The 26841-nt window shown below is 31.3% G+C and overlaps 2 protein-coding genes across 2 annotated transcripts in view; both read left to right on the forward strand.

Moving 5' to 3' along the window:
- The first annotated feature begins 12748 nt into the window (after window positions 1-12748).
- The window catches only part of LOC143234866 (cytochrome P450 3A24-like), a 42980-nt gene continuing 28887 nt past the window's right edge, over window positions 12749-26841 (forward strand). The window contains exons 1-3 of the mRNA XM_076472586.1: window positions 12749-13156; window positions 13902-13998; window positions 14358-14410. Coding sequence (XP_076328701.1) covers window positions 13074-13156; window positions 13902-13998; window positions 14358-14410 — 233 coding nt within the window. The 5' untranslated portion in view covers window positions 12749-13073. The remainder of the gene's footprint in view (window positions 13157-13901; window positions 13999-14357; window positions 14411-26841) is intronic.
- Window positions 20639-26810, forward strand: LOC143235004 (cytochrome P450 3A8-like). The gene is made up of 6 exons (XM_076472746.1): window positions 20639-20666; window positions 21113-21221; window positions 21699-21791; window positions 24213-24353; window positions 25250-25412; window positions 26554-26810. The coding sequence occupies exons 2-6, from the start codon at window positions 21217-21219 to the stop codon at window positions 26632-26634; spliced, it is 483 nt and encodes a 160-aa protein (XP_076328861.1). The 5' UTR covers window positions 20639-20666; window positions 21113-21216; the 3' UTR covers window positions 26635-26810.

Here is a 26841-nt window from a genome sequence, read left to right on the forward strand (position 1 = left end):
TTTTTATACACTTACACGATACAAGTTTGTACGATTATGACACTTGTTATCAGTAAATTAGTTAGTTATCAGATGTAAAAATAAAATAAAAACACAAATAATAAAAACCGATATGATTCTGTGTATTCAGTTTCTAGGTACGGGATTAAAAAGTGTTAAACATATTATATATATACGGCTGATCTATAAGATGATTAGTAACATATATGTGCTTAGGCCACCTACTGTCATAGTTAGACGAATGTTCCCATTTTATACTTGTTTACTTTATCTTGTTTTGAAATTAAATTATACTTCATAATTCACACGAGATATATTTTCAAAACTATCTAAAAGTAACAAAGTCAACGAATTTCATTAATTAACACGAACTAACTTTGAGTTTCTTGATCTAGAATATTTTTACTATTCTATCTTCTCGTTAATAAGTATATTAACAAAATCTTCGAGTTTCATCAGTTAATATCAGTTAAGCTAATAACTTGAGTTTAACATTCAGTTAAACTAGCCAAGTCACTGGGCTTTGTTAACATTTAATTATATTAACCAATTACATAAATCAAACTAACCAGCAAACAGGGTATTGTTAAATAAACACTTGGCCAAACTAAGCATTTGATAGTGTTACACTAAACCTAGCTAAATTACCTGAGTTATATTAACACATTTGTTGCTTAACCTTGTATTAACTACATGTTTAACAAACTTATAATTCTAGAGGACTACATTAGCTTTGTTTTTTAACTAATCATCTGTTTATCACTAGGATAAAACAATTATATTCTTGTTTTATCATTTATTATATTCATGGTATCATGAGGTATAGAAACTACAAATTAACAGAGAAGGAACCAAGGCAAGCAAAGAGATGTATATATAGGTATTTCATTGGTTGGTAAAACAACTCAAGCCATCCAGATAAAGCTGCGATATTTAGCTCAGTTTACCCTACTAGTATTGTAAGAAATAGTTGAACACAATAAATAATGCAACTAGGTACCATATCTATCAAAATATTTCAACTTAGTGTGTTATCAGTCTGTATTTAATTATTTAGTGTCAGGTCGTACGACTACGCTGACGTATATTACATATATTTTCATACATAAAACATGATTTTAATCATTTATCGGATCGGTAAAGTCACTAAAGTTATGCATAAAATTTATTAACAAACAAGCTAACACTGAATATTAAAATTCAAACAAACAGATGTGACTTTAACTCGGTCTGTAGGTGAAGAGACAAGGAAAACTAATCATCATTTATATGGTTTTTATTTCTGACATTTGTAGGTTTGGTGTGTTTTGAATTTCGCGCAAAGCTACACAAGGGCTATCTACGTTAGCTGTCCCTAATTTAGCAGTATAAGACTAGAGGAAAGGCACCTAGTCATCATAACCAACCGCCAACTCTTGGGCTACTCTTTTACCAACGAATAGTGGGATTAACTGACACATTATAACGCCCCCACGACTGAAAGGGCAAACATGTTTGGTGTGAGGGGAATTCGAACCCGTAACCCATCAGATTAGGAGTTGAGTACATTAATCACCGCCTTTCACAATAGACCAAATCACAATTGTACATATCTGATATTAATAATTAGATGCAGGACCATTATCTGTTAAAGATTATACCACATCAATATATTCTTATGCTAATTCTAATATATATATATGAAACAAAGGTGTTATCTGTGTAAAGAACAAGCTACGGTTCTTATGCTGATTTTTGTATTCCAGCTAATTTTGTGGAATGAAACCAGTTGTAGTGGTAATGGAACTGGACTTGTTAAAACATCTCGCACTGGGACAGCGGTAAGTCTACGGATTTAGAACGCTAAAATTTGGGATTCGATTCCCCTCGGTAGACATAGCAGATAGATCGATGTGGCTTTTCTAAAAGAAACACACACACATGACCTGTTAAAACAAATTCAGGTTATGGATTTCGTAGATCGACTAGTAAGGATTGTTTTCTACCCCGTGTCATTCGTTAAACGTGTCTAAGAAATTGGTTATGCTCACTTTTTTTGTAGAACTAGGTATTCAATTATAAACAGTATTTACATTTAATTAAACTGTAAAACTAATTAATATGAAACCATTTTTGGAAATACTGCCACAATACTTTTGTTTTTCAATCGAAATCTATCGTTGTTTCAAAATATATGGTTATTTTACATTATGAAGTTTCAACAAATCACGTTTAAAACAACACTATTTTAAAATATAATATACATCCTTCATCTAAGTTCGTTTACCAAAATTTAATAAATTGTTCTATTAAGAACAGAGAAGCAACAGTTTGAGTATAGATCCATTCATGAAGCTCGTGATGTTAAATATTTCAGTAACAACTCTATCAGTTCCACGTGGTATGTGTTAACAACCAACAATGTATTCAGTAGTGACGTAACTAAGCATTGAATTAGAACCATTAAAGAAAACTTGGATATTAACCTAGTCGTATCTTTCCTGCGTGGAACTAACTAGAAGAGAGTTAGAAGTGTACTAACTCCTTCCTTTACTACCCTGAAGCTGAATAGATTGAGTATCAATTTGTTACCAGCTTCAATCAGTTCACGAATATTTCTAGATGTCTTCCGTATAATAAACTAAAACTGCTTTATGAAGTTCATGACCTGGTCAGTCAGTGAACACGAACCTCGTAGAACACGATTGAGCTGTCCTCAATCTATACCAGAATATGGTATTTGGTTTCTATGCCATAAACGGATTGAAATTCTGACACCACAGTTGGAAAGCTCATTTATACCACGTTCTTCTCTTGTATAAGGCACATGTATGCACAACAAAGTATTAACCCCATGCATGTTTCGTCAGTGCTTTGTAAGGTTCCACAATATCTCACGGCTGGCTTTCGGTCAACCCGAAGTCTTATAACACTAGTAGTTAGACCAAACAACACACACTAACTGGCTGCCTTAGGGGTGACAACGTTATTAATGTGCTAGAGACGATGATGTCATAGTGTCACCATGGGGAGCAACTATCTTGGGGAGGGAGGGGAGACATCATGGTTCGATACCAGAGGACCTACAGACGATGTTATTGAAGATAGTGTTAGTGTAGCCAGAGTATGGTGAACACATTGTCTCAACATTTAATAAACATCTATGTTTAATTATATTAAACTATTATTGGTTTAACATGAAAATAGAGTAGTTCACAAAATATTTCGTTTTGATATCTTATTATTTTCTCACAATAAATATTTTTCAATCTGATCTTCGTAAAAAGACATATCCATTACGGACGTATTAATGTGAAAAACAACTTGCAACAAAAACATAAACAAACATATGTTAACATCTTTATGTGGTCCAAATCTGAATGTCAGTTTTTCCTATCGACGCATCTCGACAACGATAATAAATATAATATATACAATACTGTGCACATAAACTGACGGATATACTCCCAATTCTTTATCAGTCCACATTTCATAATTCTGTCGTTCACACAGTATGACTAAAAATATGCGTTGTAAGAATAAAAACAAATTTTATATCAGAATTTTTAAAAAATCCAATGGAGTAATCAGAGCCTCTCAGTATATTGAAACGAAGTTAGTTTACAATTTAATAAAATAAATGAATAATTATAACTCGCATATGAAAGCTAATCGTACATATGAAAGTTACAATTTATTTTGAGACGTTGAAACACATATATCAGAAGTAATCTTTAGGACTGATATATAGTTTCTGTAAAAGGTAAAAGCATCAGACACGAAACTTTTATATTAGAAAGATTCATCGTAAACCCTGAAGCGAAAACATTTCTGTAAAATCCAGATTTAAGACGTGAAATATTTATTGAGAATCTTCCATAAAAATTTCTAATAAATAATCTATTAGCACTTTATCGGTTACACTGTGTATATACTATATCATATAATACCAAAATATTGTCAACACGTGCGTTACCCTCCAGCGAAAAAATAATGTGTTACTTCTTGATTTACAATGTGAGTAAAATTGAAGTTATATCATCTATGTATTTGTTATAAAGAAAAATATATATTATATCTCATATCCTTTATAGAAAATAATGTTAAAATGATCTGGTTTGAGATATAAAACTTTATATCTTCATCTGGATAAGAAGTTCAGCCTACGAGGTGCCAGGTCTCCTCAGAGAAAATTCTATTCATTTAGACATATTGATAACACAATATTTTTGAGCTGCGCGTTGTACACTACCGTAAAAGATAATGAAACTTTTGTAGATACTACTACATTATTAATTTGTTTTAATAACCAGTTTTAAACCCTCTCAAATTTAACATCCCCCGTTTATGTTGTCGGAGCGAAGGCCATTTTTTAAAAACTAGATTCAATGTAAGTGTTGTTTTTTTTGTAAAATGTAAGTACACCTGAACACTAACTGTAAAGAATAAACTGACAAATAACAGAGAGTGAAGATGTCACGTATCAAGGCCTGTGATATCTTTCTGGTGGTGAAGATGTCACGTATCAAGGCCTCTGATAACTTTCTGGTGGTGAAGATGTCACGTATCAAGGCCTGTGATAACTTTCTGGTGGTGAAGATGTCACGTATCAAGGCCTGTGATAACTTTCTGGTGGTGAAGATGTCACGTATCAAGGCCTGTGATAACTTTCTGGTGGTGAAGATGTCACGTATCAAGGCCTGTGATAACTTTCTGGTGGTGAAGATGTCACGTATCAAGGCCTGTGATAACTTTCTGGTGGTGAAGATGTCACGTATCAAGGCCTGTGATAACTTTCTGGTGGTGAAGATGTCACGTATCAAGGCCTGTGATAACTTTCTGGTGGTGAAGATGTCACGTATCAAGGCCTGTGATAACTTTCTGGTGGTAATACTTCTCACCCTCATAAAACCAAACCTTACTGATGACTTGTTTGTTTGGAATTAACAACAAAGCTATGCAATGAACTATCTTGGCTGTGCTCACCACGGGTATTGAAACCCCGGTTATAACATAAAGAATAAGACGAAATATTCATGCAATATTAAATTGGTGATGTGTGGAAGAAGGAGATGGTGGATCTCTATTTGTTGACCTGTAGGAGTACTGAAAGATGAACGCCAATCTCCTGTGCTGACTAGTTTTTTTTTTCCTTTATTTTTGGTGTTTTTGTTTGTCAGGACAAATATGCAATGGTGAGAAAAATAAGCCACTAATATTTGCATATTTCATCTCACTATTATTCAAGTAAAATAATAAGCTAAATAGAGCGTCGGCAGCTGGTAACTTACAAACATACGCGCGCTATCTGGTTGGTATGGGTTTGGGCTTCTGTCCGATAGTCCCAAATTGTATGAGTATTTCATATATTTTTCACTAATATTTGCATATTTCATCTCATGATTATTTAAGTGAAATAATACGCTAAATGGAGCGTCGGCAGCTGGTAACTTACAAACAGTACGCGCACTATCTGGTTGGTATGGTTTTGGGCTTCTGTCCGATAGTCCCAAATTGTGTGAGTATTTCATATATTTTTCATGCAATATGATCATCTCAGCACATTCTAGCTTGGGAAAGTAAATATTTCTTTTAAAATGCAGGTCCTTGAACTCATACAACACTGATATGCGCGAAATCATTTTGAAACATAATTATTACGCGAAATTGTACACTATACCCCATATCTAAAGACCTTAACCCACTCTTACGAGAAACGCGATTTTCCAATAAAATACACCCCATTATTTTCCAAGGTAGCTCCACTGTCTTACTTTTAATTACGCGTAACTCACCAATACTTGGGTTTTTAACCATGTTTCAACATTCATCGAGCAGCTCATAAATAAAAATGTTTTACGTATTTTTTTCTTACAAATGCTCCCATATTGCAAGTCCGTAATCAACACTCCTTTATACTTATTGGTATACAAAGAAAAGAAAAACGTCTACAGAAACAAGGCCTACCTTATTTTCTGTCCAAGAGATTGTCACATAAAAAAACAACAACAATCAACCGACAGATTAATAGGCCTAGTATATTAATGTCATTCTTAGATTATACGTTACCATCAAGCTGCCCGTTACTACAGCGGTAAGACTACGGACTCACAAAGCTGAAATCAGGGGTTCGATTCTCCTCGGTGGGCCTAGCAGATAGGCTGATGTGGCTATACTATAAGAAAACACCCACACACACAGGTTGTCATCATTATTCTTTAACAATAATCACTTAGGGCCATGGAATAGAAGTGACTACTTTCCAATTTACAAAAACCATACCAACGAGTTCACGCGCATACATACGTTATGACTTACCAAAGCCCAGAATAGCTTATTATGTATGCCCCTTGAATAATTATAAAATGAAATACGACGATATGACTGGCTCATCTTTCTCCCCATTGCTTATTTGTCCAAAAATAAAAAGAATTAGTTCTAATGTTCATAGTTAGGCCTTGCACGAGTTGCAGCTGTGTTTTAAGCGAGTTTCTGGATCCTAAAAATGTTATGTGCATGACGCCACACATTTAACACCGTCAAGAGGAAAAAAAACAAAAAACGCCATTTTGGTTGTACCGGAGGGAATTATATATAGTTATTGGAATTTGGGATCAAATATTTAAATAACAGTTAGTTGCCAATATGTAGAGTTACAAGGTACAGAGTCGAACAACACAGACAAGGTTTGGAAGTCATTGTCATACCACAGGCTACGTAGTTACTATTTTATATCTATTTGATATTACTTATATATAGAAATCACCTTGTCATAATTACATTGGATAGATCTTTATAACATCCTTAGCTTGTAAATATTTGGAACATCGAGTAGTCTGAAAACAATGACACAGGCCTTTATTGGAAGGACCCAGCGAGCGAAAATGTGGCTTGTCATGACGGATAGTCGTAAAATACAAGGCTTATTTATGAAAAATACTTGGAAAAGGGTTACGAAGAAAATGGTCTTACAAGACAGGATAATTTAATATGGAATACAATACAAGTTAGTATATTACACATTTACTAGTTACAGATCATAAATTTTAGGTATAGTCACTAAAATCAATTTCGACTCATCTACGGGACTTTAGTGAGGGTTTGTAGGCCTACTTTGAAGAGGAATCTAGCGCAACTATCGTTATTGACAGGATGGAACAAGGTTCAAAGTGTCAATAATAACTTTCCTGCATGTTTGTTTATATCTTTACTTGTATATTTTGTCCAATTTGTTAGTAAATTCGTGAAAACTGAACGGAGAACTAGCTGAGTTGGTTGGAGAAACCATGTATTCACGAATAATATTTACATGTAATACTGCAGGAATTATTGTCGTGTTTAATTTGGTCACGAGACTCCATTGTTCCTCCAGGGAGAAAAGAAAATTAATAAATATTTTGTTAAACCGTAAAATACAATACCATAGGAACTTAAGATTTTTCGAATTTCTGGTTAAAGTTTAAAACATTAAATTTAATTATTTCTGAATGTTGAAAAGTTTAATAGAAATAATAATATGAACTTAATTCTGTTGGTCCATAAAATTCCAACCAGTAGCTCTAGGTGATGTAACTACAGATCTATTCTCCAGTTTCAATGTTTAGGATTTTTTAACGTGATTTGGTTTCTTTCGACCGTTTCAATCAAACGCCTGGGTCATTAATGAACGATTAAAGTCAAGGTTATTAATTCAATATTAGTACCTGACTATCTGTAAAAATATGGTAATAGATTTATTACACATTTGATTGATCCAGTAAATCACTTCGAAATCCTCAATCGTTTTGCTACTCATTAAAATATAATGATCAGACATTTTGTGTTACTAAAGCGTATTTTCAGTAGTAAACTTAATTGGAGTATTTATTGTGAGAGTACCGAGTGAAATCAGAGTTTTACTGAAAGATGAATACATTAAGTTGTAGTTCTTATGAAGAAGCGTTATTTAATAATTCATATAATAATGACCATTCATTCCACGTACGTGTTTCAGTACTTCATAAATATCATACGTTATGTTCTGATATTCGTGTGAATTTATAGTTAGAGATAAAACTAGGATAAAAAGGATGATGTTATTTTGGGAATAAAAACCATATGTTTGTAAGTAACTCAAGGTTAAACTTTTAAGAACACGTGATAGGGTTAGTACTTTTATAAGATAATGAACTATTAAAAATCCTAGTAAGACGAGTCAATCACTGGCAAAAGTAAATATTCTTCTGTCACTAGATATTTGACATTTAATATAAATTTAACAACCTAGATGGCAGGAGGTGTTTATGTAATTTTAATATTATGAGTTGGTAAACACATTTCAGGATACAATAATGTAAAAGAAATCATATGAGAAAACAGTAAAATTAATAAGCAAAGGAAATTTCTGTAATAACTTCATTATGATGAAATCAAATGATGTTAAAATGTGTGTATCGAAATAACAAATGAAAAAAATGTTTCAAATCAGGAGGTTCAAATCTAGTTACAATAAAAATACTTCTAACGTGTATTCTTATATAGGATAGCAGATTGGACTTTGAGTGACAAGTAGAAGATGAACTGTGTGGAAATATACAGAAAAATAGCTTAGAGTGAAAGCAGCTAGTCAATAGAAAATATAGCTTAGAGTGAAAGCAGCTAGTCAATAGAAAATATAGATTAGAGTAAATGGAGCTAGTCAATAGAAAATATAGATTGGAGTGAATTTAGCTCGTAAATATAAAGTATATATTAGAGTGAATAGAGCTAGTGAACAGCAAATATTGGTGAGTGAATGCATCTAGTTAATACAAAATACATGTCTAATGAACTGTTGGGATCTGACCGTATCTCTTATAATCCGAGTGTATTTTACATTTTATTGGGACATAGATTCACAATCCTAAACACTATCTATTCTCTCTGATATTTTGTGAACTGGATTTTGCTTAAAGGGTTAAATAAGGACAGTTTAAACATGTAATGTACACAGACGATGTGACAAAGGTCACTGTATTAGTAGGTATAACACAACAGTAGGAACAATGCTGGTACAATGATGACAGTGTTGTTAGATTACTATTCATACTACATTCTGTAGAATACTTCTTGAACGATAATGGTACTCACACAAAATATGGTAATCTGACGTATTCTTATAGTATCTCACTTGCTTCAAGTGTAACAATCTGAATAATAAGCACTCTACACGTATATTCAATCCATTTGACAGAGACATTTCTTAAGAGTGATAAAGAAACACTTAGAGTTAGTATCGAAATCTTATCAAATTTATCTTATGTGTAATAAGTGTTCTAGACACGAAAACAAACACATCGAAAGATTTACGTATGTTTTCTTATAGCAAAGCCACATCGGACTGCCTGCTGAGCCCAGCGAGGGGAATTGAACCACTGATTATAGAGTTGTAAATCCGGAAACTTACCGCTGTACTATCAGGGGGCGTCAAAAGAGAACAGACAAAGTTAATAAATTCTGCACAAGAAATTAAACTACCACTTGCATTGCCTTTATCTAAACACTTATTCTGTCGGTTATCACACTACATAACGTACACTAATTCTACATAGAAAAAGTGGAATTTCATCAAATGGTTCGTGTGAAATACTAAAGTTCTATCTTTAGTTTTAAATCACATTGTTAGTGTTTTAAATCGAAGGTTCTAAGGATCCACATGGAGCAACTCATGAAAGTTTCATTTTTCATATAAACAATTACTACTTCACGTAAATAGGGGGTTCAGAATGATGAACAATATACCAGTTTCTTGGTAACCAATATTAACATACACAGAAAGCACACTTTGGGATCCAGACACCAACATTAATATTTCTATAAGAAATAAAACACGCAGTTTATTTTATTGATTTATGCTATATTCTGTTAACTTTATTTCATAAGTATTATCGGGACATATTTTTTGTCGAATAGTAATTATGGCATGTTTATTTAGATGAAAGAACAAAGTGTTGTGGATAATCAAACGAGATTATTTTAACATTCTGAAACACGTTAGATATAATTGATATTTTGTGAAAAACACAAGTATATAAAGATTATTAATTCAATTCTTCTATACATTGTAAAACTAGAAGCAATAAATCATTTATTCACTGTAGAAGGTACACATGTGACAATGTTGAAATATTGGTTACATTTAAAACAAATAAAACACAATTATGGCGTGATGTACACTTTTGTTAAATACATTCAGTCTTATTCTGTCATTACGTCTTATGATCTTATAGTTTGGAATATCAAATTAATTCACCAATACTGGAAAATAAAATCAAAAAGTAAAAAATACAAGCATGTGAAACTGATTCAACTCTGGTATGAATTACAACATTCACAATCTAGTGGTAGTAATGGTTCTTTTGGACAAATAATATTTTATCAAACGTTGAGATAAATTTTATATTGTATTCGATATTTACTTTAAGTAACGTACGCTTAATATATGTGTAAGGAGTTTATTATTCAGAAAACAATAGTAAAATTAAGATCCTATAAATATTTGTTAAATTACCATATTTCTTGTTCTATTATTCCTGAATATGTAATTATAATATAATGGTTGATACCACCATCTTAAGAGATAACTAAAATATAAAAAACGCAAGACCTTGATGAGAAGTTGAAATCCCTGATATGTTTATGTTTGACCTGTTTAAAGAAATGGTACTTCTTAAAAAAGTGATTCAACAAGAACGTTCACATCTGGTGTAAAATGATACGTATATACAACACGTGATCTATACTGGACGAGTAGAGTCAGTGTCTTTCTGATATGATTTATTCTTTTTTGTGGTTCTTGATCACTCACCATTATAAAAGGTTTTCATCATGTTACAGTATCATATAGCATTTCTACCGTTTCATTTGAAGGTCACCGTAACGATTCTCGTCTTTCGTTCTGAGTGAATTCGTCTCATTTCACATGTCAGTTTTAATATAAATGTATCTCGTCTCTCTCATCAGTTTTTAAATAACGGTAAGTTTTAACTTGTTATTATTACAGTATGGTATTTTGATCAGATATAAAAACAAGAACGGTAAACACTACTTTCAAAATTTGAATTTTTTATCTTATCCTACACACATAATTGTTCTGAAAAACTGTATATATATATAAACAGAGCATTATTAGACAATTATTAATGACCATTTGGTTTCAAATTAATCAATATGTATATGTAATGTTGTTTTGATCCTGACTATTTAGTGGAGATTCTAAACATAGATATCGGTCTGTATTTTATGTGATTGTAATATTCAAAGACGTAGAGGTGTTTGTACAGAGTAAATTCAAACATCTCTATTTACTGAATATATAATTATAATATAATGGTTGATATCACCACCTTAAGTGAATAAACTAATATATAAAATCACAAGACCTTGATAAGAAGGATAACTTCCCTGATATATTTTTATATTTGACCTATCTGAAGAATTGGTACTTCTTGTATAAGGTTTAACTGACGTAATAACATTATTCACACACAGATAGAACGTTAAGGTAAAACTCAATATGAGGTGTAACTACTTTTTGTATTGTCACACATAAAACATCCTCAATATTAAACGATAACTCTGTATGAGGTGGGATTGTTGTGCATATGTCAGACATCAACACAACACTGAACCGCACGTCTGAATTAGGTGTAACTATTTTGTACATTGCCAGACACTAAACATCCTCAACACCAAACGATAGCTATGTGTGGTGGTTAAGTGTGTTTCGTATTGCCATATCCCAAACACTCTGAAGATTGAAAAACAACACTGTACGAGGTGAGAGTTTTCTGTGTATTTTGATGATCTAAACATTCTAAACCTTAAACGACAGCTCTGAATGAGGTTTAACTGACGTAATGACATTATTCACATAACACAATTAATTTAGGCTAACTTATTTCAATCTTCAATACAAATCCTATTGTAGTTTTAGCTATATATTTGTTCTTATCTCTCAGAAGTAAATAATTTACCTTTTTAACTTTATCAGTTTGTAAGATAATAAACCTATACTTCTTATTATGAGTCTAAATAGTATTAATTTTGTCTATTTTTGGTGCTGAATAAAACCCTGCGACAAAGAAATAGTTTTCTATTTATAATTTATTCTTCAAAATAACTCGAGCTAAACAATTTTCATATTTGTTTTCGTATTTTATTGACTTGTTTAATAAGAACTTGTCAGATTTACTAAGCTTTTAATGATGTAAATAAAATAAATTACTGTCGATCTAAAAAAGTTAATGAACGTCTATAGATAAAAATATTAACTGTTGACGTAATAAAATTTGGCTGATTATTCTACTTTCTTACAAATCATATTAACGTCACTACTTCAATATTTGAACATTTTATTTTCTGTCTTAAAAATCGACACATTTCTGACAACGATGGTGTCCACTTTATATTTATGAGTATTCCAGAAATATGTTTACACGATTCTAAACATAAAGAACATTATGTGGGCACACACTTTGAAGATATCAATATATTTACACGCAAGCTCAAGTTATCGGTCTTTCATAACCATGAACACTTTGGTAACCATAAATAACTCTTATGCCTGACAATGCTTAACCATTTATGATGTTAGAAGAACACGTGTGTTCTTGAACTGAATTTAACAGAAAAAACGATACCCAGGAACGTCAGTGATTTAGAAGGATTAATCTTTATTTTCCAGGGTTAAAGTAACCCAACTCTCACTGGAAATGTGAAACTAAAAAATAACCTTCAAATCAAGTGACTGCACATTATTTAGTGAAAGCTACTTCTAAATTATTAGATCTTTAAAAAACACTGAATAAACAGTATATAATATATTTTGTATCCGGTCCTGTGAGGTTTGCGTGCAACTTTTGTTGTTAACTCTTCTTAAAATGATTTTCATTGGTCAGTTTTAAAGATAAATTATTATATATGGAAGGCCTGTCTTAACATCCATAATAAGGAGGTCAAGTTGTTCCTGTCACCAGTGCTGACTAAATGTGAAGAAACCTTGTGTAGAGATACATATAGAGAAGTTATACTTCGCTATATAAAGTTTTAAGAGTTTCACTTTTATTATTTCAGACATGATAACTTCGTTGTTAGTTGTTACAATGTTCTGGACGGTAACCATCACACTTTTCTTCGTACTCTTCACAACCTGGCTACTGTAAGTAGATATTTGTATATTTAAAACAGTAATTAAAGACATTTAAAAACAAATATGTCAAAAACTAGTAATTTGTAAGTGGAATTATCTTCAAAGTAAATTGTGCAGAATATTTTGATTTGTATTTTGATTGTTTGAAATTAGGTTTAATATGTATTATAGAAAACCAAAACAACTTCTCATGAATAATTTTAGATTAATTGCTATGTGTTGTATATAACAAAAATTAAAGTAGCGTAAAATCCTGGTGGTATATACGGAACATAGCTTCTAGAATTGCTACAGAGAAAACTAGTAAGAAAGACACACCAATGTTTCTATCAATGTCTGTGTACTGTCACAATAGTTTTCAAAGTAAAACAACACAATACAGTTGATCACATGATAATTAAGATTCACTAATGACAATCGTTGAAGTTGCACGTGCACTGAGTGAAGAGCTGTAATACATAATTTACTGTATTGATGTCATATTCATATTACAAAAGCATGTATTCAATTAAAAGTATTGTTGTAAAAGCACAACTTATCACATTGTATACAACCGTATAAAGGACTTTATCCATGAGTGTTTTTAATTTCTATAGATATATTTTGGGTGATAGTTGTTAACTTCAACATCCATATATAATTATGGTTTTGTTTTCTGTGTGTTACAAATCTATTTTTATCCTAACTTAGCACTAATCAGAAGTAGTATATGTTGAATCGTAACACATGATTTTATTTATTTTCTAAACATTAGAAGAAGAAGGAAACATTTCAACAGATTTTTAAAGCTTGGAATTCCAGGACCTAAACCTAATTTGTTGTTTGGTAACATGTGGGAACTATACTGGAAGGTACGATTTGTTGTTCTTTATTTAAAATACAATTCAGATGTGTTAACAGATACTTTAATTTTCTAACGTTAAAAACATTACAGTCTTGTACTTATCTACGTCTTTAGATAAGTGTATAATGATTTTGGTTTAGATGTTTAGCGCACTAATATATGATACTGAATTTTAAGCATAAATTTTATTTCTGTAATAGTAATAACTACATTGTAAATAAGTGATTTTTATTTATTTGCAAGAAAGTTACGGTTTAAACCTCTAACGTATGTGAAACATGAAAAACAGATAAATCTAGTACTTATTATACAGGCGAATGAACTGCTGTCATGTGAAAAATGAATATCTTCTGTCTATAAATATAGGGACCTCTTTCTTGTATTCAAGATTGGATAGATCAATATGGAATGCTTTTTATGTAAGTGATACATAATTTTATATACTTGTAACATATAAGTTTGTATGGTTAATGCACTTGTTGTCATTAAACTAGTTAATTCTTAAATCATAAAGAACAATGCAGTTGCTTGTTCCTACGTGTAGTCTTGTAGTTAATATCGAATATGGTAAACATATCCAAAAAATTCTATCTTCTCAACAGTAAATAAAACTACCCAGGTCAGTAATGTTTATCCGTTATAATTACGTTAACTACTCTTAACATATAATTCTCTCTCTAATCACACTTTCCAACGATGTATAGAGTTATTTAGGTTAAGTTGGTTTTTATATTTATTATTAATACCGTTTTCTATATTACTAATAAGTTTCTTAAACTAGAATATTCTCAGTTTTCTACCTTCTCAGCGCTGAATAAATTTAATAGTTTCTCTGAGTTTTATAAATTAATACAAGGTAAACGAACAATTTGTATGCATTGTGTTAAATAACATTCAGTTGGACATATCCAGCCACACTGGTTTTGTTTATTAACATTAAATTAACTTAATTAACTACAGTAATTAACAGTAGATGCCTGTAGTTAACAGTTTCTCTAGTCTAATGTAGATATAAAGTGTTATTAAATAAACACTCAGCTAAGCTAACCGGGGAACAATTGAACATTCAGTAAAACTCCACACAAATACCAGCCCTTCAGGTTTGTTATATTAACACATTTGTTGGTTGATTTCCTGTGAAATATAGTTTGAATATAGTTATCCTTCTAGAAGGTACAAAAATTCTATTTTCAAACAAAGTAGATTATTCTCATTGGGATAAGTTAATTAAATTTTTGGTTTAACTAGCTAATATTCTTAACTATTACACTATGTAACACAAATTTTGTTTCTGGATAGTGTGTGTTATTTTTTAATTGCTTATTATTTCCTACAAACTTTGCTTTTTTGACCTTAATAATGAAATTTAGAAATTGTTTGTTTTGTTTTTGAATTTCGCACAAAGCTACTCGAGGGCTATCTGTGCTGGCCGTCCCTAATTTAGCAGTGTAAGTCTAGAGGGAAGACAGCTACCGTATTCAAGAATATAAAACTGTCCTTTACAAAGCAACCTGTCTTGGTATACTAGTTTTTTGTAATATACAGTTTGTTTGTGTTTCGAATTTCGCGCAAAGCCACACGAGGACTAACTGTGCTAGCCATCCCTAATTTAGCAATGTACGACTAGAGGGAAGGCAGCTAGTCATCACCACCGACCGCTAACTCTTGGGCTACTCTTTTACCAACGAATAGTGGAATTGATCGTCACATTATAACGGCCCAACGGCTGAAAAGGCGATCATGTTTGGTGTGACGGGAATGCGAACCCGCAACCCCCAGGTTACGAGTCGCACGCCTTAACACGCTTGGCCCTGCCCGCCCCGATGAAATTTAGATATCAACCTATTTTATATGTAAAAATGGGCAAATTTGCACATTTTTATTTACGTAAGGTCTGAATAGAACCACATATTAATCAAAATTGACATATATTTACACTAAAGTTATTCACAAATGTTTAGAAGTCAGTAGTTTTTCGAGATTTTCGATTGTATTGTAAATCACTTTCACACATCAGCCCCCACATATAGTCTCCCACCATGTTTTCGTTATAAGCTTCCAGGTCACGAAAGCAAAGTTTAAAGAGAAAAATAGGTCTTTTCAATTTACTTTAGGCCTAAGCAATTGGGAAACAACACTTTCTGCCCTGGAACAAGAAAAAGTAAACATTTTGTTTCATAGTGTGGTAAACAAGAGCGTATTTTTTTACAGTACGTTTCAGTTGGTTAACCTGACATGATCAGGTAAAAAACTACACTCTGTAAAGTACTAATCTTAGAATCGATGTTAGCTAAGGTATGTATACATGTGTATTTGATTGGTTGGTAAAGCAACTCTAATTACTGAAATAAAATTGCAACATTCTATTGAGTTTATCTAATTATAATAGTTTTAAACAATAAATAATTTAACTATGTACCATTTGCATTAAAATATTTCAACTTAGTGTCTTACCAGAGGGATTTTTATTATTTACTGTCAGGTCGTACGACTACACTGATCTTGAAGAGATGTATATTACATATACTTTCATATAAAAAACATAATTTTGATTATTTATCGGATCAGTAAAGTCACTTAAAGTTATACTTAAAAATTTATTAAGAAATTAGCTAACACTGAATATTAAAATTCAAATAAAAAATGTGTCTTAAATTCAGTTTGAAGTAAAAAGACAGTAAAAAATAATTATCGTTTATATTGTTTTTATTTCTGGTGTTTTTTACGATAAAATCAGTTACAATTGTACATATTTGATAATAACAAATAGATAAAGGAAATTACTCGTTAAAGAAATAACCACATGTTTTATCAATGTAGTTATATTAGTTCTAATATATATGTGAATGAAAGGCAATGTGAGACAATATAACTTCCTTATTTTAATTTCAAACAACTAGACCTGAAACAAAGGTTATTATCTGTATAAAAAACAAGCTACAATTCATGTGTTTATTTCTGTATTTCAGCTACTTCCTTGGAATGAGACCAGTTTTGATCGTGATAGATCTCGACCTATTAAAACAAATTCAGATTAAGGACTTCAAGGATTTCGTAGATCGACCAGTAAGAATTGGTTTTTTATCTTTGTCTTTCGTTAAAGGTTTGTTAAAATGTACAAGTACTTAATGTTATACTATGTTTGAATACGTTCACACACATTTCGTATTTTAACCCAAAACTAATATTAATTTAATAAATATAATACTGGTTGTACGTGGTATGTATTAACAACGAACAATGTATCCAGTAGTGACATAAATCAGTATTGTGATTTTCTTCAATATGTTACTATTACACCAACATTTATCACTGTGATTTTTAGGATCTTTTCGAATTAGAACCACCAAGAAAACCTGGAGATGCTATAAACCTAATCGTATCTTTCCTGCGTGGATCTCACTGGAGGAGAGTTAGAAATGTACTTAGTCCTTCCTTTACTACACTGAAGCTGAAAACAGTAAGTATTGATTGGGATAAATGTGTTCCATATAAGAATCTAATAATATGTAGATCATGAGTTCTTAAATCAAACTTATATTGATATCCAGACAAGGACGTGAGAAATACCACATGAAAATCAAGTCTTAATAAGTTTGTCATGGCTTACTAAGCAGGTGTTAGCTATCTTCTATTGATCCTAAACCTAATCAGATTAATGATTGTATACATTTCTGACTTAAATTTTGATTTCTCCATAGAGAAATACATGAACATAAATTTTGTTTTATGTTCTGTATATTTTACGGTGATGATATAATTAATCAGAGTGATCCGTGATGACGAGAAAACTCACTTGTATAATAAATTATCTATGTAAAAAACGGCTTTCTCTTTCCATACAAGATGTTTTATGCAAATATAATTAATCAGAGGTTGTGATTTGATGTTTTGAACGGAGTCCTTCTTGATGATTTTGTTTATTCATTTATCTTTATTCAGATATAAATTATTTAATTTCACTATATATATATATAACTACCTCAGATTTTTATTTCATAGTGTTGAGAATTTTCTCAAAGCTTAAATTCGTGATGTATTATAAATACCCTTGTTGGTTTACTTGAACCAAAATTTAAAAATAGTTCAACTAGTTTAACAAGTCGGAAAAACAACTTTATTCATACTTTGAAGAAAGATCAATATTTGTGAAGAACAAAAATTGTTTATTATTTCGCGCAAAGCTATACGAGACCTTTCTGCCCCTAGTTGTTCCTAATATCGCAGTGTAAGACTAGAGGTAAGGCAGCTGGTCATCACAACCGAACGCCAACACTTGGGTTACAACACCAACGAACTGTGTGATTGAGCGCCCCCACAGCTAAAAGGTCGAACATGATAGGTGCGACTGGGATTCAATCCCGCGACCCTCAGATTACGAGTCGAACGTTTTAATCCACCTGACCAAGCTGGGCCATAAAACGAAATTTAAAACCATCCTTATACAAAACTAATATTATTAACGTAATACTGGAACACCATGTTTTTTACTTTAAAGAAATTATATCTTTTATAACAAGAATCTTTTATAAGTATCTTTTGATACTTCTTCCCTCAGAGACAAAAGGATATGTAATTATTGTTTTACAAGTTGTATCTTCACATACTCTCCACAGCGGTATGTCTGCAGATTCAAACTACTAAAAAGCTTAGCTTTGTGCTCCATTCTAAGCAAAGAAAACATGCTTTTATTTACATCCCACGGTCATACCACGCAGGTTTTAAAATTCTAGTCATTGAAACTAAACATTCTTTTATCTTCACCAGATGTCACAAACTATGGATAAAACAATTGATGACTTACTCAGAAATATCGAAAAATATTCAAGAAAAGAAAGTTATCTTGATGTATATGATCTATTCAAGGCCATGACTCTGGACGTAATTTTTAAATGTGCTTTAGGTGTTGACGCGCATGTTCAAATAAATCCAACAGAAAACGAGTTACTCAATCATGCCAAAGTATTCTTCTCTTCTTCAATTCAATCCTTGCTTTTCCTCATTCATGGTAAGAGTTATAATATTTTCTTGTGTATTATAGATTTAACGAGTTTGTTGTGATCCAAGAAATTATGTACGAAAATGTTTAAATTTAAAATATTTGCCTAATAATGTTTATCTTTATGAATGACTGTGTTTTGATTCATGATAAAACTACCAGACAATGCATAGAATAGAAAGTGGATAATAACAGGATATAGTTTGTGATGAAATGATTATAAAGTAAGTTTCTATCATTAGTAATTAGTGTATACAAGATATCGTACAATGATTTCTTATAACAAAGTAAGAAACGTGTGTCACTAATTTATCTTTCCCAATGTTCATGAATATTTACAATGGAATTTTTGAATGTAACATGTTTTCACTTTTGGAGTAAGCAAACATTACCAGATTTATAGGTAATAAAAATATACGGTTTTATTATATTTAGTTTTTATACAGGAAATGTTATAAACTTAGCACACAATATTTTATTACAACGTTTATAACAAACACGTTGTTTTTTGTCGTGGGATTTTAAAATGTTAAGATTGTGTTTTAGTGTCATTTCCGGCTTTCCAGTTTCTCACCCGGAATATCAGAACTCTTCAGTTTAAATATCGGAACAAAGGTTCCGATCCAATACTTGATCTTGTGGACGTTTGTCGTGAAATTATGAAATCTCGAGCAGCTGATCCAACGGTACGTGTAAATATATACTTCAATACCAACTAGCTAACCCTTATGTATACGAACAAAACATTAGCACTAAGTTCAGCATTCCTTCTAACGAATCTGTGCTGCTAACACAAAGTGATTAAAACATTGAACTCGTATTCCGGAAGTGGCGAGTTCGAATTCACCACAGAATCCCAAACTTGTTGACATGATTATGTAAAGTCGTTTCAATATAACGTACTAAACCCTTAGAATGCTACATTTTTGTCCACCTACTTCTAAAGTTTCATAAATCATGAGTTGTTAACAAAGTGTGATGTTCTTTTATAAAAGATAAACTGTTAATGGAAACTTTAGACTACTAACATGGATCATAGTATAACAATCCTACAGTTTTCTCATGTGTGTTTCCTATACGACTTAAATGTTGTTGACGGTAGGTAACCATTAAGTTTTCGAATTGTTGTTACATAGAAACGACGGAATGATCTTCTCCAGGTAATGATCGACTCTCAGAACATAAATGTTGACGTTACGAAGGTTACCAGGAATCAACTAACTCCTGGAGACGAAAGACACACATCAAACCCTGGTGAAAGTACAAATGGTATCAACCAGCATTTATTATGACCTATTAAAATATATTGTTCAGTCTCTGTGGCTATGATTCAGACTTTAGAAACTAATAAGGTGGGAATTGTTATCAGAGATACAAATACAACGAAAATGTTCGTGATACCCTAATACCTTCTCTCTGGAATTCTTTATTGAATGATATGATCAAAGAAATGAACGTTTACTCAACTTAAGACAATAACTAACTTAACATTCTGTTATATATACTCTGATTTGTAGATATAAGTAAAATTGTATTCACTGATACCGTAATTTAAAAGAAGTTTCAACATCACTTGAATTAAATAGTAATGATATATTTTGTATCATCACAGTTTCCAAGAGTGGCTTATCTGATGATGAAGTGGTGTACAATGCTTTAGTGACTTTAATAGCAGGGTAACTGCAGTTTCTTTTCACTGCTTTTTATCATTAGTTACAACACATTGCTGGCTGTAATGGCAGATTAATTATGATTAGTTTAATGTACCCCGTGTCACTAATTATCGAAAATTTATTCTTCTTATATATTTTCCATCATTAATTAAATTATTTTAACTCTTAGAAATACCTAGAACTAATAATATAACACTTCGGGTATTATTGATATTTCTAAATTCAATAGTTAAGTGTGAATACATTGGAAATAAATTTAATTTCAAAATTGTCACAACAATGTCACATTATAATGTAATTCATTTGTAATTAAATTTGACCCTTTGTGGCTCAGAAGTAATTCAAAGTAATTATATTGCTTTCAATCGAGTTTCAATATTGGTTGTGAACTTGGTAAAGGTAGTCCACTTTGCTTGAGAAGAAACAAAGATATTACATTTTGCTTTCAGCTTTGAAACAACTAGTTCTGCTCTTGGGTACACCACACACCTACTGGTGCAGCATCCAGATATCCAAGAAAAATTAAGACAAGAGGTAGACGAGCTCATTGAAAATGAAGTACGTAAAATACACAATAATTCATCACAATGGCTCATTAGTGATATATCGGTTTGTTTGGTTAAACTGTTGTAAATAGAGCTCAGTTTAAATATCGTTCGGCAAATATTTTTCACAAAAATGTAAATTTAAACAAAGAATGTTGAGATTATTAACGTAAAGCATTATTTATGATGCCAGAAAAATACGTACTTCAATAAGTCAAGATACAAAACGATATAACACCTATTGCAGAAGTGCTCTCAAATAGACCACCATTATCTCGTATTATAGATTATTTTATCGTTTTTAGTGTAGTATTAGCTACTATTAAAGTTACAACAACTCAGTTCACTTTAGAACATAACATTGGGTACAATGACCTGGAACACTAAGTAACCTTTTATGTGAAAGGTAGATGAAATGTAGATTATTTTAAATGTCAGATAAGATCAAATTGACCTTTGTTTTGTTTTATATAGATATTTATTATTTTAGGGAGAAAACTTGGACTACGTGTCTGTCCATAAACTGCGTTACTTGGATCAGGTTTTTTAGCGAAAGTCTCCGTGTTTATCCACCAGTTTACCTGTGAGTTTTCAATATTTTTATTTAAAAACAAAAGAAAAATATTTTGGTAGCCTACAAGTACGAGTGGAATGTTTTACCATAAGGACACACAAAAATATAATAAGAATATCTTTATTATTATTTTAAACCCTATAATAATCACAAACGTCGTTTTCTATATGTATGAACTTTCTTAACTTCATAAAAGCTATCGAAAGTAACAATTCTCATACGAAGTAATTGAAATTGTATTTAATTATTATCATATATTTGATTTATAGTTTTGTAATTGTTAACTTCGTATCTGTTTGTTTGTTTTTTAAAGTTCGCGCAAATCTACAAGAAAGTTAACTGCGCTAGAAGTCGCTAATTTAGCAGTGTAAGACTAAAGAAAAGACAGCTAGTCATCAACACCAATCCTCAACTCTTGGGCAACTCTTTCACCAACGAATAGTGGGATTGATTATCACATTATAATGCCACCACGCTGAAAGAGTGAGCATGTTTCGTGCGACGGGAATTCGAAGCCACGACCCTTTGATTACAAAACTTTGTATTTCGGAAATATTTGATATTATTTTGAGTGTTTCTAATTTAATCTCAGAGTGAACTAGATATTTTGATCTGGTTTTGGGTTTGATACTTGAAGTAACTCCAAAGTTTGACAACACAAAGTGACATGGTTATTTGTAAAAATGTTAAATTTATAAGCTAGATACAGGCAGTTGAAATAAATTAAGACAAGTAATTCATTGACGTCGTAATGGTACGCCCACTAACGATACAAAACAATGTTTGCATCGATAAAACGTCAGAAATCGATAAATGTGAAGGGTAGAAGACGAATAGCTCATTGTGTAGATTTTCGCTTAACTTCAAACGAACAATAGAAGATAATTAGATGTGAATACCTTCTAAAACGGATTGATCCTTAGTTAATCCCGTAACATATAAATATGCAAATTAATATATAATTATTGTGTGTTATTTATAAATAATTAATCAGTATAATTATATTGTCATACAGACTTTGAACTATAAAAGGTAGATACCAGATTACGAGATATTATACACGTAGTGAGGTTGACATATAACATATGTTTCTTTCCGTTCATTCGTAAGTTTTAAGTTTATAAAATAAACATGCTTATAATTAATCTAAACAGCATAGTTTTAAAATTTTAAGGTAAGTGTTTGTATTACCCATATTCAGGTTGTAATAAACTGTATAGAAGACAACTCTGCAGAAAAGTTGAAAAAAATATGGTATATATAGTGACATGTATAATAAAATAAAGCTAAATTAAATATACTATATAATAACCCTGCCTTATTAATGACTTATCTGGACGATCGGAATAGTATAATGTTGATTTTGTAAAGCTTTTGTTAATGTGTCAGCACACTGAAGGTTAGCAAACTAAATTACCTGGAAAAGGTTGGTGAAGTCTAGATAGTTGGATTGTATGATGATGTGCTATATACAAGTCATCAGCGAGAACTACAAGTGCTATATACAAGTCATAAGCGAGGACTTACTGGTAATACTTAATACAGTTTTTCACTTCCTTACTCAAGCAACTGAGGATGCGGTTCAAATAAGGGTTACCCGAATTATTGTGAAGGTGAAAGGTTATCTCATGTGGATATCTTACTCTCTTTTGACATTCTTTCTTTAGATAAAATAAGGATAATCGGAGATCTTACCAACTTTTATGCGAGTATCTGTGAGATCTATAAGATAAAAGTATCTGACATTTTTCACTGTATTTTGAAGATCTAAGAGCGAGATATCACAAGATTAATATTTGGAAAAGAGAGTCCATGTTCAGATTGAGGAATTTTACTTTTTTAGAGGTTAATAAGTAATAAATATCTTGAGAGAAGTAGTGTATTATAGAACTTTACATTGGTTTAAAAGAGGAAATGATTATTTAGTGAACAATAAACCGTTGGTATATTTGTTCTAAAGTACCACGTGATCCGTTGTAGGCCATATTAATGCAATGGAGACTATAAAATAGAAAAATGTCTGAAACCAGCGATATGGAAAAAACAACAACAGCAGTTGGGTCTAAAACGATTTACTACGATGAATTACAAAGAACATGGTGTTTCCTGTTGTAGTTCCTCTTTATTGGTCAGACAAGTTCAGATGAACGGATTGTATCCAATACACAAGAAACTCAAAGGTCAATCAGTAGAGTTCATACACCAGCTAATCAGCGTTGATCATACTTGCCCGTCAAAAAAATACAAATTGCGTCCGTATAGCTGTTGTTATCAACTGACTCGGATCATTCTTGTTTCATCAAAAATTGATCAACTTGAGTTAATTATAGAGAAAATAATATCGATCACAACGTTAGCCTTTCAGTGTGTTTCAGATTTTGTCTAAGAATTAGGGTTATGTTATAATAATTCGTTATTCTATAATGACAGGTTTGCTAATCGTGAGGCAAATAAAGATGTAACGTACGGATCCATTCATATTCCGAAGGGAATGGCAGTACAGGTTCCCATTTACAACCTTCACCACAATCCAGGTATCTGGCCAGACCCTGAAAAATTTGATCCAGAAAGGTAAATAGAAAAATAAAATATTGTTGTTTCTGGTTTTCCAGCTTCTATGACCTAGTGGCTGTTATCGTCATGGTGATAAATTTTATTCTGACGAACTTTCAAAAAAATGTTGTATAAAAACTGAACTTAATGAAAACTATTTTGATACTGTGAGTGACATCACCGTTAGTGTGTAGATGTAACTGTTGGAAGGTCCAAGGTTTGAGTGATGAAATATAATTTAAAGCAATCAAGCTCTCAACTGTGGAGCGTTATAACTGTGACAATCTAACTAATAGGGTGAGATTATCTGAACAGCAGTACCTATTTAGCTCTTTACTTGTGAAAGAGAATGTTCAACTGTAAATACGAACTCTGTATTAACCACTTCATTGTCGGACGACATTAAAACAAACCAAAGGAATAAAATCATGGTTACACTAGGGTACTTTTCAGGTATATGATTGACTAGGATTACTTTTATTCTGTTTCTTCTTCCATATTTCACGTAATAAGAAATCTTTAAGTTGTACATGAATTTTTTTAGTTTAAATGTTTTTTTATTTGATTTTATAAGTAACTTTCCTTGAAGAGGAAATTGGATGTGATTACCTTCTAAAACGGTTTCATCGTTGTGACCGGTCAATTAAACGCCATATTTATAGATTTGTGTTAGAAAGTGAATTCAGTATTTCGTCTGCTTTGAAATATTGTACTCAATGTAATCGATTGAATTATTCGATTAAGGAAAGAAACTATTTATCTTTTAAAAAATTAACGAACACTTTTATATGTGTTTATGTGTGAATTTACACTATGTGAATGTGAATACCTTATACGAATATATTTGTACAGTTTTCTTGTTTTAGTAACTTTATCAATACATTACTCAAGGTTTAACAATAACCATTTTTCAGATTTTCTCCTGACAACCACAACTACAATATACTTGCTTGGCAACCATTTGGACATGGGCCTAGAAACTGTATTGGGAAGAGCTTTGCTCAATTGCAAGCCAAGATGGCCTTAGCGAGAATAGTTCACGAGTACTACTTGACGCCTTGTGAGAAAACTGAAACGGTAACCAAAATAAAATAGGTGTTTTATCACGTATTTATTCAATATATGATACTTTGAAAAAGATGTAGGTGTTTTAATTTTATATTACTGTTATTTACATGTTCTATACTTTCTCATTTCCATGCTGTGTTGAATGTTTTAAACAGAGCCAAGTATGAAAGGATCTGCATTTAACAACATGTTATCTATTATGTATTTGTAAAGACGTAACTCAACTTTCATTAAAAAATACAACGTTTAAATAGATCAAGAACATTCCCAGGTCTTCATGCAGTATAGCTGTTTCACGAAAAATATACAGCCAACTTTACTGTAGACGATGAGAATAATAATTACAATAATATGAACAAATGTGAAATCTTGATTTTATTTAAGAATCGTTAAAAGACTCGTGTTCTTTGTTGTCGGTTTTCGGATGATCTCAACTGTTGTGAAAGAAGGTTTGATGTTTTTTCAACAATAAGTCTGTTTCCATGGTGGTTCTTGTTCCAAATATTAAATTAGAGATTTTTGTAAATTTCTGTGCGACCTACGTATATAATAACTACCGTGGTTTAAGAATTTTTAGAATTATTACATTCTTTTGTATAATCTTGTCTGATATTGTAGTACTGCGATTTGTAGTTAAAGTAACACAGAGACAGGTCTTTATTAGTGTGTAATTTATATATATGTGTAGTATGTCCTATGATTTCTTGGTTATTTTCTGTTTCCCACGTATTAAGATTTACGTTTAAAGAAATATAATTCTCCTCTTAAAACTTGTAATTATTCAAATAAGTAACTACTTGTTTTAAATAATGTTTCTTAGAGATAAATTCCAAGATGATCTAGATGATCTAAGTGATATTCAGTTCCTAAGTACAAATATTTATGGCTTCAATTTTGACATAGAAAATTATTGTTTTTTGATAATATTAATCGAGAATACAGGTTTAATCAAATTAACATAACTTACTCCGACTAGATTACAACAAATCTCTTGTAATTTCAAACTGATTGCATATAATTCACTCTCCAATCTTATTTTGTAAATTATCTGAATTACAATAGAATTATAAATTATTAATTATTCTCGATCTAGGTTATAAACGACAAATTTAAATTAGAGTCTTTATCACATTATTCTATTCTTTTACAGAAACTCGCCATCAGAACTGGTACATCAACTATCAATCCAGCAAATGGAATTTTTGTAAAATTTGTCCAAAGAAATACCTAAAAATGACCTCTTAGAATACCAAAATAACGTTACATAACCTAGAACGCAATTGTATATTTCATCATTAGAATAAAAATGTTTAAGATTTAATTTTGAAATGATGGTGCAATTTCAGGTATATTTTTGTCGAAGTGTGTATCTCATTTATTTCTTCAAATACGCTGTGTCTTCTAATATTCAATATTCAACTATTTCTATAATACATAT

Source organism: Tachypleus tridentatus, chromosome 1 (assembly GCF_004210375.1).
Source record: "Tachypleus tridentatus isolate NWPU-2018 chromosome 1, ASM421037v1, whole genome shotgun sequence".
NCBI lineage: Eukaryota > Metazoa > Arthropoda > Merostomata > Xiphosura > Limulidae > Tachypleus > Tachypleus tridentatus.

Bases quoted from the DNA above. Each gene is read 5' to 3' on its own strand.
- LOC143235004 (XM_076472746.1), top strand. The intron at 24,354-25,249 runs GTAAATAGAAAA...ACCATTTTTCAG, and splicing joins GAAAAATTTGATCCAGAAAG to ATTTTCTCCTGACAACCACA. The intron at 25,413-26,553 runs GTAACCAAAATA...ATTCTTTTACAG, and splicing joins CTTGTGAGAAAACTGAAACG to AAACTCGCCATCAGAACTGG.